General features: G+C 40.7%; 1 protein-coding gene across 1 annotated transcript in view; it reads left to right on the forward strand.

Moving 5' to 3' along the window:
* Positions 1 to 13,943, forward strand: part of rnf213a (ring finger protein 213a) — a 37,962-nt gene extending 24,019 nt beyond the window's left edge. Inside the window, exons 36-70 of the mRNA XM_042504301.1 lie at positions 18 to 76; positions 307 to 460; positions 540 to 681; positions 775 to 966; positions 1,076 to 1,206; positions 1,293 to 1,450; positions 1,552 to 1,758; positions 1,942 to 2,129; positions 2,642 to 2,762; positions 2,879 to 2,979; positions 3,079 to 3,261; positions 3,498 to 3,664; positions 3,771 to 3,873; positions 3,969 to 4,083; positions 4,200 to 4,407; positions 4,926 to 5,125; positions 5,247 to 5,369; positions 5,467 to 5,577; positions 5,803 to 6,045; positions 6,133 to 6,208; positions 6,305 to 6,339; positions 6,429 to 6,529; positions 6,633 to 6,789; positions 6,996 to 7,170; positions 7,551 to 7,645; positions 7,889 to 8,140; positions 9,667 to 9,799; positions 10,129 to 10,212; positions 10,297 to 10,477; positions 10,670 to 10,871; positions 10,974 to 11,051; positions 11,136 to 11,333; positions 11,585 to 11,674; positions 11,768 to 11,946; positions 13,046 to 13,943. Of these exons, the coding sequence (XP_042360235.1) occupies positions 18 to 76; positions 307 to 460; positions 540 to 681; positions 775 to 966; positions 1,076 to 1,206; positions 1,293 to 1,450; positions 1,552 to 1,758; positions 1,942 to 2,129; positions 2,642 to 2,762; positions 2,879 to 2,979; positions 3,079 to 3,261; positions 3,498 to 3,664; positions 3,771 to 3,873; positions 3,969 to 4,083; positions 4,200 to 4,407; positions 4,926 to 5,125; positions 5,247 to 5,369; positions 5,467 to 5,577; positions 5,803 to 6,045; positions 6,133 to 6,208; positions 6,305 to 6,339; positions 6,429 to 6,529; positions 6,633 to 6,789; positions 6,996 to 7,170; positions 7,551 to 7,645; positions 7,889 to 8,140; positions 9,667 to 9,799; positions 10,129 to 10,212; positions 10,297 to 10,477; positions 10,670 to 10,871; positions 10,974 to 11,051; positions 11,136 to 11,333; positions 11,585 to 11,674; positions 11,768 to 11,946; positions 13,046 to 13,202 (5,099 nt within the window). The 3' untranslated portion in view covers positions 13,203 to 13,943. The remainder of the gene's footprint in view (positions 1 to 17; positions 77 to 306; positions 461 to 539; positions 682 to 774; positions 967 to 1,075; positions 1,207 to 1,292; positions 1,451 to 1,551; positions 1,759 to 1,941; positions 2,130 to 2,641; positions 2,763 to 2,878; positions 2,980 to 3,078; positions 3,262 to 3,497; positions 3,665 to 3,770; positions 3,874 to 3,968; positions 4,084 to 4,199; positions 4,408 to 4,925; positions 5,126 to 5,246; positions 5,370 to 5,466; positions 5,578 to 5,802; positions 6,046 to 6,132; positions 6,209 to 6,304; positions 6,340 to 6,428; positions 6,530 to 6,632; positions 6,790 to 6,995; positions 7,171 to 7,550; positions 7,646 to 7,888; positions 8,141 to 9,666; positions 9,800 to 10,128; positions 10,213 to 10,296; positions 10,478 to 10,669; positions 10,872 to 10,973; positions 11,052 to 11,135; positions 11,334 to 11,584; positions 11,675 to 11,767; positions 11,947 to 13,045) is intronic.
* The last annotated feature ends 211 nt before the right edge of the window (positions 13,944 to 14,154 follow it).

Here is a 14,154-nt window from a genome sequence, read left to right on the forward strand (position 1 = left end):
TAAATTGTTTTCTACAGCCATGGAGGTGGATGACATGTACACCGAGAATGAGCAAGAGGAAGAGTCAGAGGAAAATGTGAGTACAGATAACATACATTTTTAAAAAATTGCTGCTGTGGAGAAACCACAAATTTACAGTACTGGTTTTCTGCCTTAAATTAAATATCCACACCTATAACATTGGATATAAGTGCACCAATTTTAGAAAAAAGTGTCCTCCACACAGTGCCTTCTGACAACATTGACATTTTATGTCAGCCTGAGCTGCTTGTGACAGTTTGTAACCAGTGTAGCTTCCCACTATAGGACTGGGATAACATTGTGGACACGACAGCACTGGTGCGGAGCTGTGTACAAAGTGCAGTGGGCATGCTGAGGGACCAGGTGGAAAGTGGTTTCCGCAGTACTAGGAGAGTTGAAATCCTGTTAACACTCCTCAGTGAAAATGATGAAGTAGAAGGTACTTTCACAACTTTTTCCAGTGTTTTTGTTTTTGTCACAGCAGTGCAGTGCTCACCATCTTCTCTTACTCTCGTCAGGTAAATTTCTGCAAACTGTGAAGAGGCATCTTCATTCATTGCTAGTGACTAACGATGGCAACACTTTCTCAGCCATCAAAAGCAACTGGGTCATTAAAGAGGCCTCAAACATTGATGCCTTGCAAGAAGGAGGCACCTTCAGGTGACTGCTGTAGCTGCAGAATGCAAAATTTCTATGTATGCATATATGATGTTTTTTTTAACAGCACTGTTAACTTTTTGGGGGTCATAACAGGCACACCTTATGGAAGCGCATTCAGGCTGTGGTTATACCCCTCTTGGCACAACTGGTTTCTGTCATTGATCGTGACCAAAACTTGGACATCCTACTAGATAAAAACTGTGGTAATCATGTCAAGAGGCTGTGGTTAGATATCTTTGGCAATGATAAGCTACTGGAGATCCCACGCCTAACACTGGACCACAAGTAAGTGGCATTTTACTTAAAGGAACCCAAATTCCTGTAAATAATAAGATGCAACAGACTGTTTACTTTGCATATATTTTAGCATTTTTAACATTTTTTCTTTTCACAGCTCTGAGACAAGAACGATTCTTGTACAAAGCTACCTTGCCCAAGACACGAACATGAGCTGCAGCATGCCCTTCAGCTGGAGGATCAAGGACTATCTGGAGGAACTTTGGGTTCATGCGCTTCAACATGAAGGTATTGGCCTGCTATCAGGTACCCTCCACTTCTGAAACGTCATTACCATGATATTGTTGTGAAAGCTAAATGTATATGTCTGTTAGGCCACACTCAACAAGAGTTTGATAAGTTCTTTTGGAGGACACCACTGGGACCATACATCGAGAAAGCAGACAGAGAGATGCAGATAGAGTTTTTCCAACGCTACCTTCAGGACTTCATCTCAATGACAATGAACGTGACTTGTCAGGAAGACCTGCAGGTTGTTTTCCTGTTATACCTAAATCCTACTTCAATCATAAGGTTACATCTGTGTGATAGTTTGTGCATGTTTATGCTAATACACATTATCTGCTCTACCAGCTCCTGTGTGGTGCTCTGAACTGTTGCGTCAATGAGCTGCGATTGCAGCTTAATGCCACAGATACAGCGACATCTCTTCCATGGGTCCATGCGGCTTATCATGAGTTCAAGAACCGACTGCAGAACCTCTCCAGAATGATATGCATTGAGCCCCAGGTTACCCAGCACCTCTTGCAGAATCATCACACCAGAGATGGAGTTGAACTGGTGAGCCTTTAAAGACCATTCAAAAATTTAAACAACATTTTATTTTTCCATTTAGCTCAAGGTTTTTTTTGTTAACTTGACATGTATAATATTGACTTTAAGATTAAATTATGTGTTGTAATATTTATGTTGCCTTTAAAGCTACCTGTGATATGTACTGATCATATTACCCCTGTCTCCAAGGTGCTCGATGTGTATGCTGCTTTTGCATGTGTGGAGTACCTGGAGCCTCAACTCCTGGATACAGATGTCCAAAGACAAGCCTGGCTCAGACAAGTCAAAAAGCTACAGGTTCCCATAGAGTTGATTTGCTCAGAGGAAAGTGTGAGACGTTATGGGGAGAGGAGCAAGGCAATCGTCTGCAGAGTGCAGTGAGTCAAACTAAATAAACAAAATATATTAAAATTAGGCATGTCACCAGTATCAGCTGATACTGGCTTTAAAATGAAATATTGGAAATGGCCAACATACTGACTTCTGCTGATACCACAAACCAATATTTTTTTTATTGATATAGTAAACATGTACAAACTATCAACCTGATTTTTCTTATTTTGCACAATGAATAAATTTTATATATACTGAAAAGCATTGTATTTTATGTGTCCATCTGCTGGTGGGCCATCACAATAAGAGTATGGATAATATAATAATGATACAGAAGAGACTTGATCACTAAAACTGGTGGGGAAAAAAGTAATATTAATCAATATTGGTATTGGTTGTTGGTCAAATGAGTTGTTACATATTAGCAAAAAATCCAATATCATTCCTAATTAAACTGGTCCAAGTTGGACTGTTATGTGTGCTGAGTTTTTTAGGTTCTCTTTAAACACTACTGAATTGAGTTGGATGGTTATTTTTTGTGTTTCTTTGCTCTTAGGGCTGGATGGAATCGGATATTCACTCTCTCGCTCTTTGTGGAACACATGTTGTTGGGAATTGAGCAGATAGAGAAAAAGCTGACACCTTTAGTTTTGGAGCATACTAAAAGGCTTTGCCAGGTTTGCCTGATTTCTTAACCTAAAAATTCATGTATTCAGTGAATTACCACAAAAATGTATCCACAATAATTCCATCACTCATAATGATATGTGTTGAATCTGCTTTATTTATCAAGATAATGGAAAAAAATTCAGACCTCAAAACTCAGCGGTCATTTGAGGCAGTGATCGGTTTGCTCAAAACCTGCAAAGATGGAGCTGTCGAACGCATCTTCAGGTAGAAATCCAGATTTATATTGTTTGTATTTAAGCAAAAGCTCTCCTACTGTACTTCACCCCCACCCTGTGTCTTCACCTTTTGTTTATGTTTCTCCAGGTTTGGTCTTAAACTGTGCCCAGTGTGTATGGGAGACCCTCAGGATCCACTCTGCTTGCCATGTGAGCACATCTACTGTGTAGCCTGCATCAGACAGTGGCTGGTGCCCGGTCAGATGTATTGTCCCCTCTGTATGCAGCCAGTCGATGACAACTTCCCCATGGTTCCCTCAGAAGACATAAGGTTGGTAATTGCATGTGAAGCAATGGGAACTGATTTTTGTTCCTCATAAGAGGAATGCATGGTGTGCTTCTTTACACACACACACACACACACACACACACACACAATTCTTTGATGCACTCTGTGCCATTATTAGTTCCTTCATAGGATCAAGGCGACTTCATGCTTTGTGAATCTGGCTTGTGAAGAATTTTAACAAAAAGCTGTTTAACTCTTGTGTCTCTCGTTATGTGCAGGATTCTAGTCAACCAACACGCTCAGTTCAGGAAGCAGTGCAACACTTTCTTCGTTGACCTGGTGTCTACTGTGTGCTTCAAGGACAACTCTCCTCCCTGTTCAGCTGTCATTCTCCATCTGCTGTCCTTTCTCATGGTGGAGGCCAACACTGTACCCATTTTCAGACGTAGGACACTGTTCTAACCCAACTCACTTGACTGTGTGCACAACCATGTCTCTGCTTACTCCTGTTTTGCCAGCTCTGACAGTCCCTTGTTTTGTTTATTTGCCAGTTGGTAGACAAGTGCTGACAAAGGTGCTTTCTCCGTTTGATGACTCTGTGGATAAAAACCCAGTTGTTCGGTCAGTAGTGCTCAAACTTCTGCTGAAGTACAGGTGAGGTACCGCGGTTGCATATCGCATACTTATGTGTGCTTCTGAAAGTTTTAGCCGTCTTTCTCATTTTTGTATAAATTGTGCTGTTTCTGAAGCTTCGATGAAGTTAAAGGTTACCTGCAGCAGCATCTGGTGGCAGTTGAGCGGTGCAACATCTTGGAGGAGACGGACAAAACTGAACTCTACTCGATGTACATCAACTGCCTGGAGGTACGAATGAATTTTTATTTGAAATGAGCCTGTTTGTTCAGCAACACAGTGCAATACAAATATACAAATCACACTAGTGGATTGTAGCAACTATAGAAACTTTTCATTTTCTTTAGGATTCCATGTTTGAGAGGTTGCAGTTCAGGTCCACTGCAGACCAGCAGGTGTGTCTGCAGGATGAAAGTGCCTTCCTGACTGAATACCTGCAATCACATGGACAGTCTGCTCAAACAGCCACAGTAGATTCTCTACAGCAGGTGGCCAGAGTGCGTATGGACCTGGATATGGCGGCAAGCCTCATCTTGGAAAAACTCAGAGCCACAGGTTTGTAATTTTTAGGGCTGTCCCAAACACCAATCCTTTGGGCTCTGGAGCTTCAATAGTGATCAACAGCAAATTTTCTGAGTTGTTGAGTTTGCTCCAGCTGCTTTATATTTATAAGATTCAGCGTTTGTGTTAACACAAGTTAGATGCAGCACTGACGGACTCTTTACAGAGCAGCTCGCCTTCTAGCGAATGGTCAGTTCTACGGCTAACACTCACTATGAACTCACACAGAAATGTTTCAATGCACAAGTTAAACACGATAACTGTTTGGAGATGTTAGCCATGTGATGCTTAAAGTTAGACCTGTCACTTTTAGTATGCAGGCGGACTCTCACCCTGTCCCTGGCATGGAATGATGCTCATGATTTAAAAAAACCCCAAAAAAAACCTACCTACCCTACGAATGAATATCAATCAGACAAATATCATTGGATCATTGTGTGTTTGTGTTGTATGTGTTCTGAGACGTTGTCATTTCACCAAAATGTCATTCTTCTTTTTCATTTTAATCAAAGCAGAGGCACAGGAGACTGGTCAAAGTGGAACCACAGCCTTCCTGACCAGCGTGGTGAACTTGTGTAGGCGCAGTGGAAACGACTGGTATCGTGTCTTCTTGATCCGCAAGATCTGCAGCCAACATGGAGTGGAGTTTGTGTTGAAACTCCTCAAAGTGGATGAAATGCGCTGGCTCTTCCCTGAGGAAGTGCTGCAAAAGGTTCAGTTACCCACATTGTGATTTTCAATGCTAGTTTGCAAATGAAAAATGAAGGTCGAGGTTGTCTAAATGTAATGCTAGGAGTAACTAAATAGTGTGGTTTCATTTTTATAATGCTCAGAGTGAAGAAGCCACCCCAGTAGACCAGTATCTTGTGTGCGGGGAAGACTACAAGACCATCAGAAATGCTGTTGCAAAAGCAGTTATGGAGGGAAAAGTGGACGGACTGGACGAGACTTGTGAGGTACTGTTACGTCACCTTGTTGTTAGTAACTGAGCACCAGGTGAGGACTCTTTGTGGAAATATGTTTATGTGTGTTTGTTGCTGTTCTTCTTTACAGGGGTGCAGATGCTTACCACAGTGTACAACAGTTTATCTCCTCTTGGCACTGTACAGAGAAGTCACCACTCTCTACAGAGAGGCCACTGTCAGCTTCCATCCCAAGCCTGAGGTAGATTCTTACAATAAGACCGAAGAGCTGCTCTGATATAATCTGTCATATTTGTTTACAACCATTTGTACAAATGACTGCAAAAGAGCAGTTCTAAAACTTGTGAGTTTATCTAACTTGCAACTAAAATTTACCAGACATTTTTTTTACAAGTAAATATCTTATTTACAAGACAATATTTGTCATATACAGTTTACATTATATTATGTATGTTTGTGCCAACAGCAATTGGATGCCCTAAAGACCTACATCCAGAACTCCAAATTCCTTGCCAACCCACAGATGAAGGCCTTTGCCAGGGGTCTGGTGACCAACCAACTTGGGCCACTGAGTGTTCGTCCGGGTGCCTCTGGTGCCCATAATGTGCTGGTGGATTTAACTCTTCACCTGGCTGCTGTCTTGCTCTGTGGGAACCAGGGGATCATAGCTCCCCTGCAGCAGCTGGCAATGGATCCTGCCAACATGCAGGTTTGTGTATTGTGAGCTGCTTTCAGTGTTGGAAACTAGGCCTCCTTGTCTTTGAAGTGGATGAGATGTTTTTATCTGTTGGCACAGGCCGCCTTCTTGCCAAGCATGCCAGAGGACATGTTAGCAGTGGCTCAACAAGCTATGGGACCGTTGCTGTGGTATCGTAAGTACACACACCAAAAGAAATTACTTCTAAATCTGAAATATCGGTGAAGATTTCAAGACTTCTATAGTAATTCTATATTTACTCTTATCATAGATTGTCCAAATGGTCACCCCTGCACCATTGGAGAGGTATGATTTGTTCAGTGGGACTCATTCTAAGCTTGTAATGAGGCACTTATTTTTAGTATTGTTGAATTTTCTTGCATCTTTTTCACCAGTGTGGCCAGCCCATGGAAAAAAGTCACTGTGTGGACTGTGGTGTGGAGATAGGAGGTGTCGACCACAGGCCTGTGCAGGGATTTCAAGCTGTTCAGCTGCAGTAAGTGGTTTATGAGTTAATTTGGCAAAAAAATGTAACATAGAACTAAGTTTAGTTATTTTTCATTTGTTTTAATTTATATTTATTCATTATCTTTTCACAGGGGTGACCGCACTCAGACAGGCCACATTCTCGGTGACCCCATTCGCAGGGACAATCCTGACATGCTTGACACAAAGAACATTTCTCCAGTTCCCTTCACCATGATCCGCATGCTCACTCACATGGCCATGCTGCTCGGCGCCTGCAATCAACCAGAGGTAGCTTAACAAATGAAAACAGTGCTAATGGAAATCCTTTCTCCAAGCAATATATTCCTTAGTTTTTACAGGTGCAGGTAAACAAAAAAAAATGCTCACAAACAATACATACTAATGTTCTAGTGTTGTAGCACTGTTGACATCCTTCTGTTGGTGTTTATGAAGGGGGACATCAGATCACTCATCCATTTTATTTGTGTTTCTAGTCAATCTCTGCCATCATCAACCCTCTAGTCCCTGAGCCAGGTGCTTTTCTACTTGCGCACCTGCAAAAGGACATAGTACATCTTATCAGATCCCTGGGTAAAGGCACGGACGACACAGTCAGCGCTGTTCACCTGCTCATCAGCAGCCTCATGGTGCCCAAACAGCAACAAAAATGTGAGGAACAACAAACCTACCTATCTTCCAACATGTTGCTGTAAATTTGTAGGCTGCAAGACAGTGACAGGAGATAGGAAAGTGGGGGAAAGGGTGCCCTCTAGTGGTCAGACAGTGTGTGGTGTTCATTTTGCAATTTCTGTACAAACGGGATGTTACAAATGTATATGTGGAGTTATTTTAAGTCACTTAAGTCAACAAACAAACAGAATTCGTTGGTCAGGATTGCCCTTTGCAATGCTACTTCTGGCTTTCCATATGAACTAGGATCATGTGGTGATGTGATGCCAAATGTTTAGTCGCTTTAAGACCTGCCTACTCAAACACGAGATTCACTGGATTATCTTCTACTATTAAACACAACTCGTCTTTCCTTTCAGGGCCCGTTCCTTATGACAATGTGCTCTCCACCAAAGAACATAGAAATGGATGGGAGATGGAAGTGAGCAACAGCATCATCACACCGCAGTTGAAGGTATTGATATACTGGATTTGTTCCTAAAGGGAATGAATGATATGGGATTCTTTTGCCACCTTTTGAAAGTGGACTTGCACGTTGGGTCAGTGTTTACTTACCCTATACAGAAATCTCCAGCAGGGTGTCTTTTTTTTCCTAAAGGGAACAAATACAGCTCATTTTCTAATTTCAGTAATGATCCTTCCTGTTTGTTACAGATCTGCATATAACACATTGTCTTCTGTTACTTCCTCCACGCAGCACTTGGAAAAACAGCTGAAGGAGGTGAATGCTTTCATCAGGGCTGACTCTCGCATTTCTGCCAATCCAATCATGAAGCTCATGTTCGGAGATCCTCGTCACTTCTTGGCCTCAGTTCCCCAAAATTCTCTGATCCATGGGTCTGCTGTGTGGAGCTGCAGGGAGAAAGTTACTCTGCTGAGCCTAACGCACATTGTGGAGCAGAATGATGGCAAAGACACCCTGCCGGTGCTCTGGAGATTTCTGCATAGGGTAAGAAAGCACTGACCCAATATGCAGGTCGACTTTTAATAAAATAAAATAATAACAATAATAATAATACATCATCAATCGAGCACTTGGGAAAAAAGATGAAGGAGGTGTAGCATCTTTAAAGACAGAATTTACAAAGTGTTTTGACCCAACAAAGCAAAAGACCATAGAAGGCAATACAACAACATGATGTTGTAGGAACATTACATTTTTGTATGTTTTTTTTTTTGTATACATATGTTCTTCATCCTTTCCTTCAGTGCTTGAAAGTGAAAGCCAACCCCAGCTTCACTCCTGCTTTGGAACAAGCTTTGTACTTTTAGCTTTTTCCATGCTTTATTTATGTCTTCTTTTTTTTTTCTTTTCTTTTTTTTGTCTTTTTTTTTTGCTATGGCCACAATTTTCATAGCTTCCTGTTGGATACATGTTGCTTACAATCTGGCAGCTGGTCACTACCTTTTTTATGAAGACCTGACTACTGGTGGGAATCACCAGAAGTTCTAGAAGTTGAGTAGGCTACTAAAACTTTAATTTGGATTTCCAATATTGATAGTTTTTATGATTAAAAAATCCGTTCACGATGTCCATGTATTGATACAATATTGCTATTTTTCCCAAACACAGCAAAATAAAAAACTTAGAAGCAGAGGGCAGATAAATACACCATCACACACTTCTACTGGGTCATAAGTGATGTTTGAGAGTGATTACTTCTGGATAAGTCTGTATATTGTGTTAATGTGTTTTTAAGAAAATCACAAGATTTTTAAAAAACCAAAACAATTAATAAAGTCTGAAATCATTAGTGGAATCCAAGTGCATACACAAAATGTCTATCATGCTCACATCACACTGGATGTGGCCTTAAAAAGTGTTGAATTTGTTGATTGAAGGCTCCACCAGGGGTTGACCAATACTGGTTTTTCAGGGTCGATACTGAAACTGATTATTAGTAATTAATGAGACCGATAATCAATATTTGCAACTGATATGCATAAACAATAAAAATGAAAATCTATCGGTCAATATTATGAATTTGGAATATAACAAACTCCAACACAAAACTTTGTATAAATGCCTATAATAAATGCTTAATCAAAACAGAAACTTTGAACTTCATATACAGCAAGTTCCCAGTAACTTTTTTTTAATTAAGTCAAAATTTAAAATTTAAATAAAAAATGAATAAATAAAAATAGCTCCCTGGGATTTTAAAAAGTCAAAGTTCCTCCCATGCTGACACTTTCTTTGCACTTTTTTATTTATTCATTTTATCAGCGATCATTAAAATAATGATAATCTGTCAACCTCTAGGCTCCACAATTACCAGAATGTAATTTTGTATGCCAAAAAAACTGTCCTTGTATAAATATATACAGATACACATTTATGGAATCTGATATGGCAAGACTGGCTCCATCACACAACATATTTTAATAAATTGTGGCTTCTTCAATCTTGACATGCTTAACCAGTTCATGAAGAGCATCTGAACACACAACTGAGGCATATGTATTTATTTTTAGGAAGCAGAGCTGCGACTGGTGAAGCACCTTCCTGACATCCTCACCCTTCAGAGAGCTCTGGTCAAGAAGTTCCAAAATGTCACCGAGCTGACTTGTGGCACCATTTCTGAATTCCTCAACAGTCAGAAAGCAGGTAATGAAACTAACTGTCTACGCCAAGTTTTTCACTCTGTATGACTCACTTACACAAGAGATACAAAGTTCCACGCAGCTCCTAATTACCCCTTTCTCGGAAATGTCATAGTAAAATAGCTGGCAATATGCAGTAAAGAAACCTGCCTGCCAAAGAATGACTTGTTTTAACCTGGGAGGAGACAGTGATTGAGTATTCTTAAAAGAGCTAAATCTCTTCCACACGTGAGATGCCTTTAACTGCTACAGTTAGTCTATCCACTGTAATGCGTCGTGTCTCTGGTCGACGTGTGCACTTGGGGTGAAATTTTGTTTTCCTCCTGTGTGCAGTTTCGCTGAAAACATGGTATGATAAATACATCAAAATCTTCCTGACAACCTGGAATCAGCTCAGAGTGTCTTTGGCAACAAACGGTAAATACAAACACACACTCAGTTACACTCACACCGTCCTGTCCAACGTTGTGATCGGACTTGAACTGAAATATTGTTGTTTAGGTGAGATCAAGATCCCAGCTGAGTTCTGCCAGAAGGACCTGGACCTCGACAGTGACTTCAAGGTGCTGCTAGCACGGCGACAAGGCCCAGGCCTGTGCTCTACAGCCCTTGTCAGCTACCTCATCGCCCTGCACAATGACCTGGTCTACTGTGTGGATAAGCACACTGGAGAGGAGACCAGGTGGGGGCGCTCATGTCACATTTTTCTCACATGCACGTCTAGCTGTAAGAACACAGTGGATGAACTACTTCGCTGAATGCAAACCAGAGAGAAGGGTCAAAAGATAACTTTTTTACACCAACTTGTATCTAAAAAAGGGTTAAAAAAAAAAGCATGTTTGCAGATTTGCTGATGTGTTTGTCCCTCCCTCAGCTACAAAGTGAGCCCTGCAGATCTGACTGACCTGCATGTGATTCGGTATGAGCTGGAAAGGGACCTGATGCCGCTGGTTCTGTCCAACACCCAGTACAGCATTGAGAGAGGCCAGGAGACCCTTCATGAGTACGACTTGCCCAAAATCCAGCAACAGATTGTCTCCCGCTTCTTACTGGGCAAACCTCTCATCACTCTTAATGTGAGCAACTGGAAAGCAAAGCACAGACGACACCTGTTTTTTTTTGGTTTTTTTACATAGGTAAAATACCATATTCCTTTTGTTCTTGTCTCTTTTCCACAGGGCATTCCAACGCTAGTGAACAGACATGACCGCAACTATGAGATTATCCTAAAGGATATAAAAGCAAAAGTCCAGCAGGTAAGTAGTGAAACACAGTACAGTGTGTGGCAAACTGAGTGTGTTGCTGTAAAAATGATTCGATCTGTGTCTGTGTGCCGACAGGAGCCTCTTCAGACTCTCACCTTGTGTGCCGTGGCTGGGGAGCTGCACTCCTACAGTGAGGTGTGTGAGGCCTTGTCCACACTGGAGGTGGCCCTTGGTTTCCTCGCCATGACCGGGGGAGAGCCGCACATGCAGCTGTCCTGCTACCTGGAGGAGGTGCTGCAGATGGGAAACCAGATGGCTCCACATATCCTCAAGGTCAGCCTATCTGGGACAGCGCTTATTTAATCCTGTTGCAGGTTCTCTTGCTTCCACAGACTGTGTTACTTTGCATACAAACAATTTACAATATCTGCCCCTAAGAGCAAATTTATGTTTCTGTCTGACTGTCGGTGCTATTATGCCATACTGGCACTCTCAGAGTATTGGATCTAAATTAGCATGATTTTAATTGTAGTGTGGGTCATTTTAATGAGAAAAACCTAACGTTCTCCTTGTTTTGTTCACAGGCTATGAGCATGTGCTGTCTAAAGCATTGTGTGGCTCTGTGGCAGCTGCTGGCCTCACTCAAATCAGAAAATATGCTGCGGCTCAAGAGGGTAGGGCATCACACGATGCTAACAGTAGGGTGGAAATAGTATTACTATCATTATTATTATTTGTGTATTCAATGTGTTCCCTATGTCCTTCAGGATCCATTTGTGGAAGTCTCAGAGAAATACAAACAGGCCCTGAGCGAGGACGATCACAGGCTGCTGATTGGCTTCTTTTCTAAGATCAGCGCTGACAGTTTCCTTCTGGAGATGCACGAGTTCCTGGTGCTGGTGCTTAAAAAGCCCAATGCACCTGATACCTACAGGCCTGACTGGAGGTAATGAAATAAAAGTTAATGATTATTTGTGGTTTTCTAACCATTTGCTAATGCATAACATTCTTAAAGGGGACATGTAATGCTTTTTGTTATTTTCTGTCATAACTATAATGCTACAATGTCAGATGTTTGTTTTAATTGCAGCCATAGTTTCAGATAATGAGATAAACTTATGTAAAAGTAATTCCTGAGGGGAAAACCTCCGGCTTCAGACGCTTCTGAATACTCTGTTTCCAACTGTTTTATCTACTTTCAAGACAAACTAATGTCAGATTGATTTATTTCTTCAGGCTGTTATGTGCTTCAGGCAAGCTACTGCATGTGTATGCACACTGCAGCATGTAGCTACATGCTAACATCAGAGAAGCATGTAATCTTGGTTGCTGATGTTATTAATTTCTCCCCAATTTTAGATCATAGTCCTGCTGAAACATGTCCAGTTGTGAAGATTTTGGTTTGGAAGCTTTTATTAGTTATTTTTCACAGTAGAAAACACAGAAATTCTGACCAATTAGAGTAGACTGGCATTTTTTAGGAGGAGGGCTCAAAGAGACAGGTGCTAAAAGTGTTTCAGACAGAGGGTGGATATAGGTGTTTCAGCATAGTATGAGAAAAATAAACAGTTTTTGAACATAAGCATGTAAACATGTTCAGGGAGAAACAAAAAACATGTATCAACCTGAAAAAAATAAAGCTTAGATCATTCAAAATAAAAGACAGAAAAATAAGAGGGAGGAAAACAAAAAAAGATTGCGTGCCGCTCTTAGTTTAAACAAAGTGGATGTTGTTTCTTTCCAAATTTGAGTCACCTTGGCTGGATTTAGAGTTGCATGCAAACAAACCTGAAGTTAACTTTGGTCAGAGTCAGCTCTACATATTGCAGTTGTTTTCCAGGAAGAGACAAAAGTTTATTTCCATTTTATTTTATTGAGGTTGGTAACAACCCATGAAGTTGAATCACTATGCTTAAAGAAATATTGTGCTATCAAGTTTAGCTACATACTTTTATTTATTCAGACTGGTGTGTGTGTGTGTGTGTGTGTGTGTGTGTGTGTGTGTGTGTGTGTGTGTGTGTCTCTCTCTCTCTCTCTCTCAAAAGCCTGAAAGTCACACTGGTGTCTTACATGGAGCACAAAGACCTGGATGCCCCCCCTGAGGTGGAGGAGCTCTTCCCAGTTGAGATCTGTCTTTCCCAGTACGTTGAGGCATGGAAGTTCATCATCGCCTTCAAACAGGAGCGCAGCCAGAGGCAATAAAGACCGGATGAAAGAGTTGTTTGTTTTCATCAGATCCATCAGGTGAAGTTTACAATCATGATAAATTGACAGTATTGAAGCCGTATGAATGTGTGCTATAATCTGTATTTTACACATATTTATGCAGAGGAGATGTGCCTTTTCATGAGCACTGATGTTAAGATTTATAGTGCCACAAAATAAGTGTGCAGGTTTGTTTTTGCTAGTGTTATCTGCTATTGTTTTGTATTGTTTTCTTCATTCCTGAGCTCCAACATGTACCGTTTCTGTACAGTTGAACATCTTCTTTCTTGCACTTTACTTGTAATGTGAATTTGTCTGTCCCAAAGAAGCAGAAAAACAATCTGAATTCTACTCAGGTACAAAATGTTGAAATACTCTGGGGTCTGAAAATCACACTGACTGAGTCTCTTTATCAAGTATATGGTGTCTTTCACTTTTCACTTTGCTGATCATTGTAATTCATCTTTTGTATGAATGTTTACTCATTATAAAGTAATAGATTAGATTAAGTTGATGTAAAAAAAAAAAAAGTCCAGTTGCACTTGCCTTCCACTTTTTAAAACCACTGTCTGCTATAAAAAAGTTTCCTTAAAGTTTATTTCTTTCTCATTCCAGTTTTTCCATTAAATTTTCAGTATATTTACAGAATACAACATATTGTCTTACCTGCCTAGTTAGTTTTTTTAGGATGTATGTGTGGTGATACTACTTCCAATAAAGCATAAACATCACCTTCAATTTGCTTGTCCTTATGTTTCATGTATTATGAGATATTATACAACAGTTAGGTCCGACCAAGCAATCTGATTGGAGGGGAGGAAATCCATGTGTGCACATCTTCAATCTGCGACCAAACTCATCCTTATGTCTTGCCTCTTTCTATGATTTCAAAATATCTGTTTGTGATCTAGTCAAGTCAGATTGATTGCTATCACCCCAAATGATAACA

Source organism: Plectropomus leopardus, chromosome 17, assembly GCF_008729295.1.
Source record: "Plectropomus leopardus isolate mb chromosome 17, YSFRI_Pleo_2.0, whole genome shotgun sequence".
NCBI lineage: Eukaryota > Metazoa > Chordata > Actinopteri > Perciformes > Serranidae > Plectropomus > Plectropomus leopardus.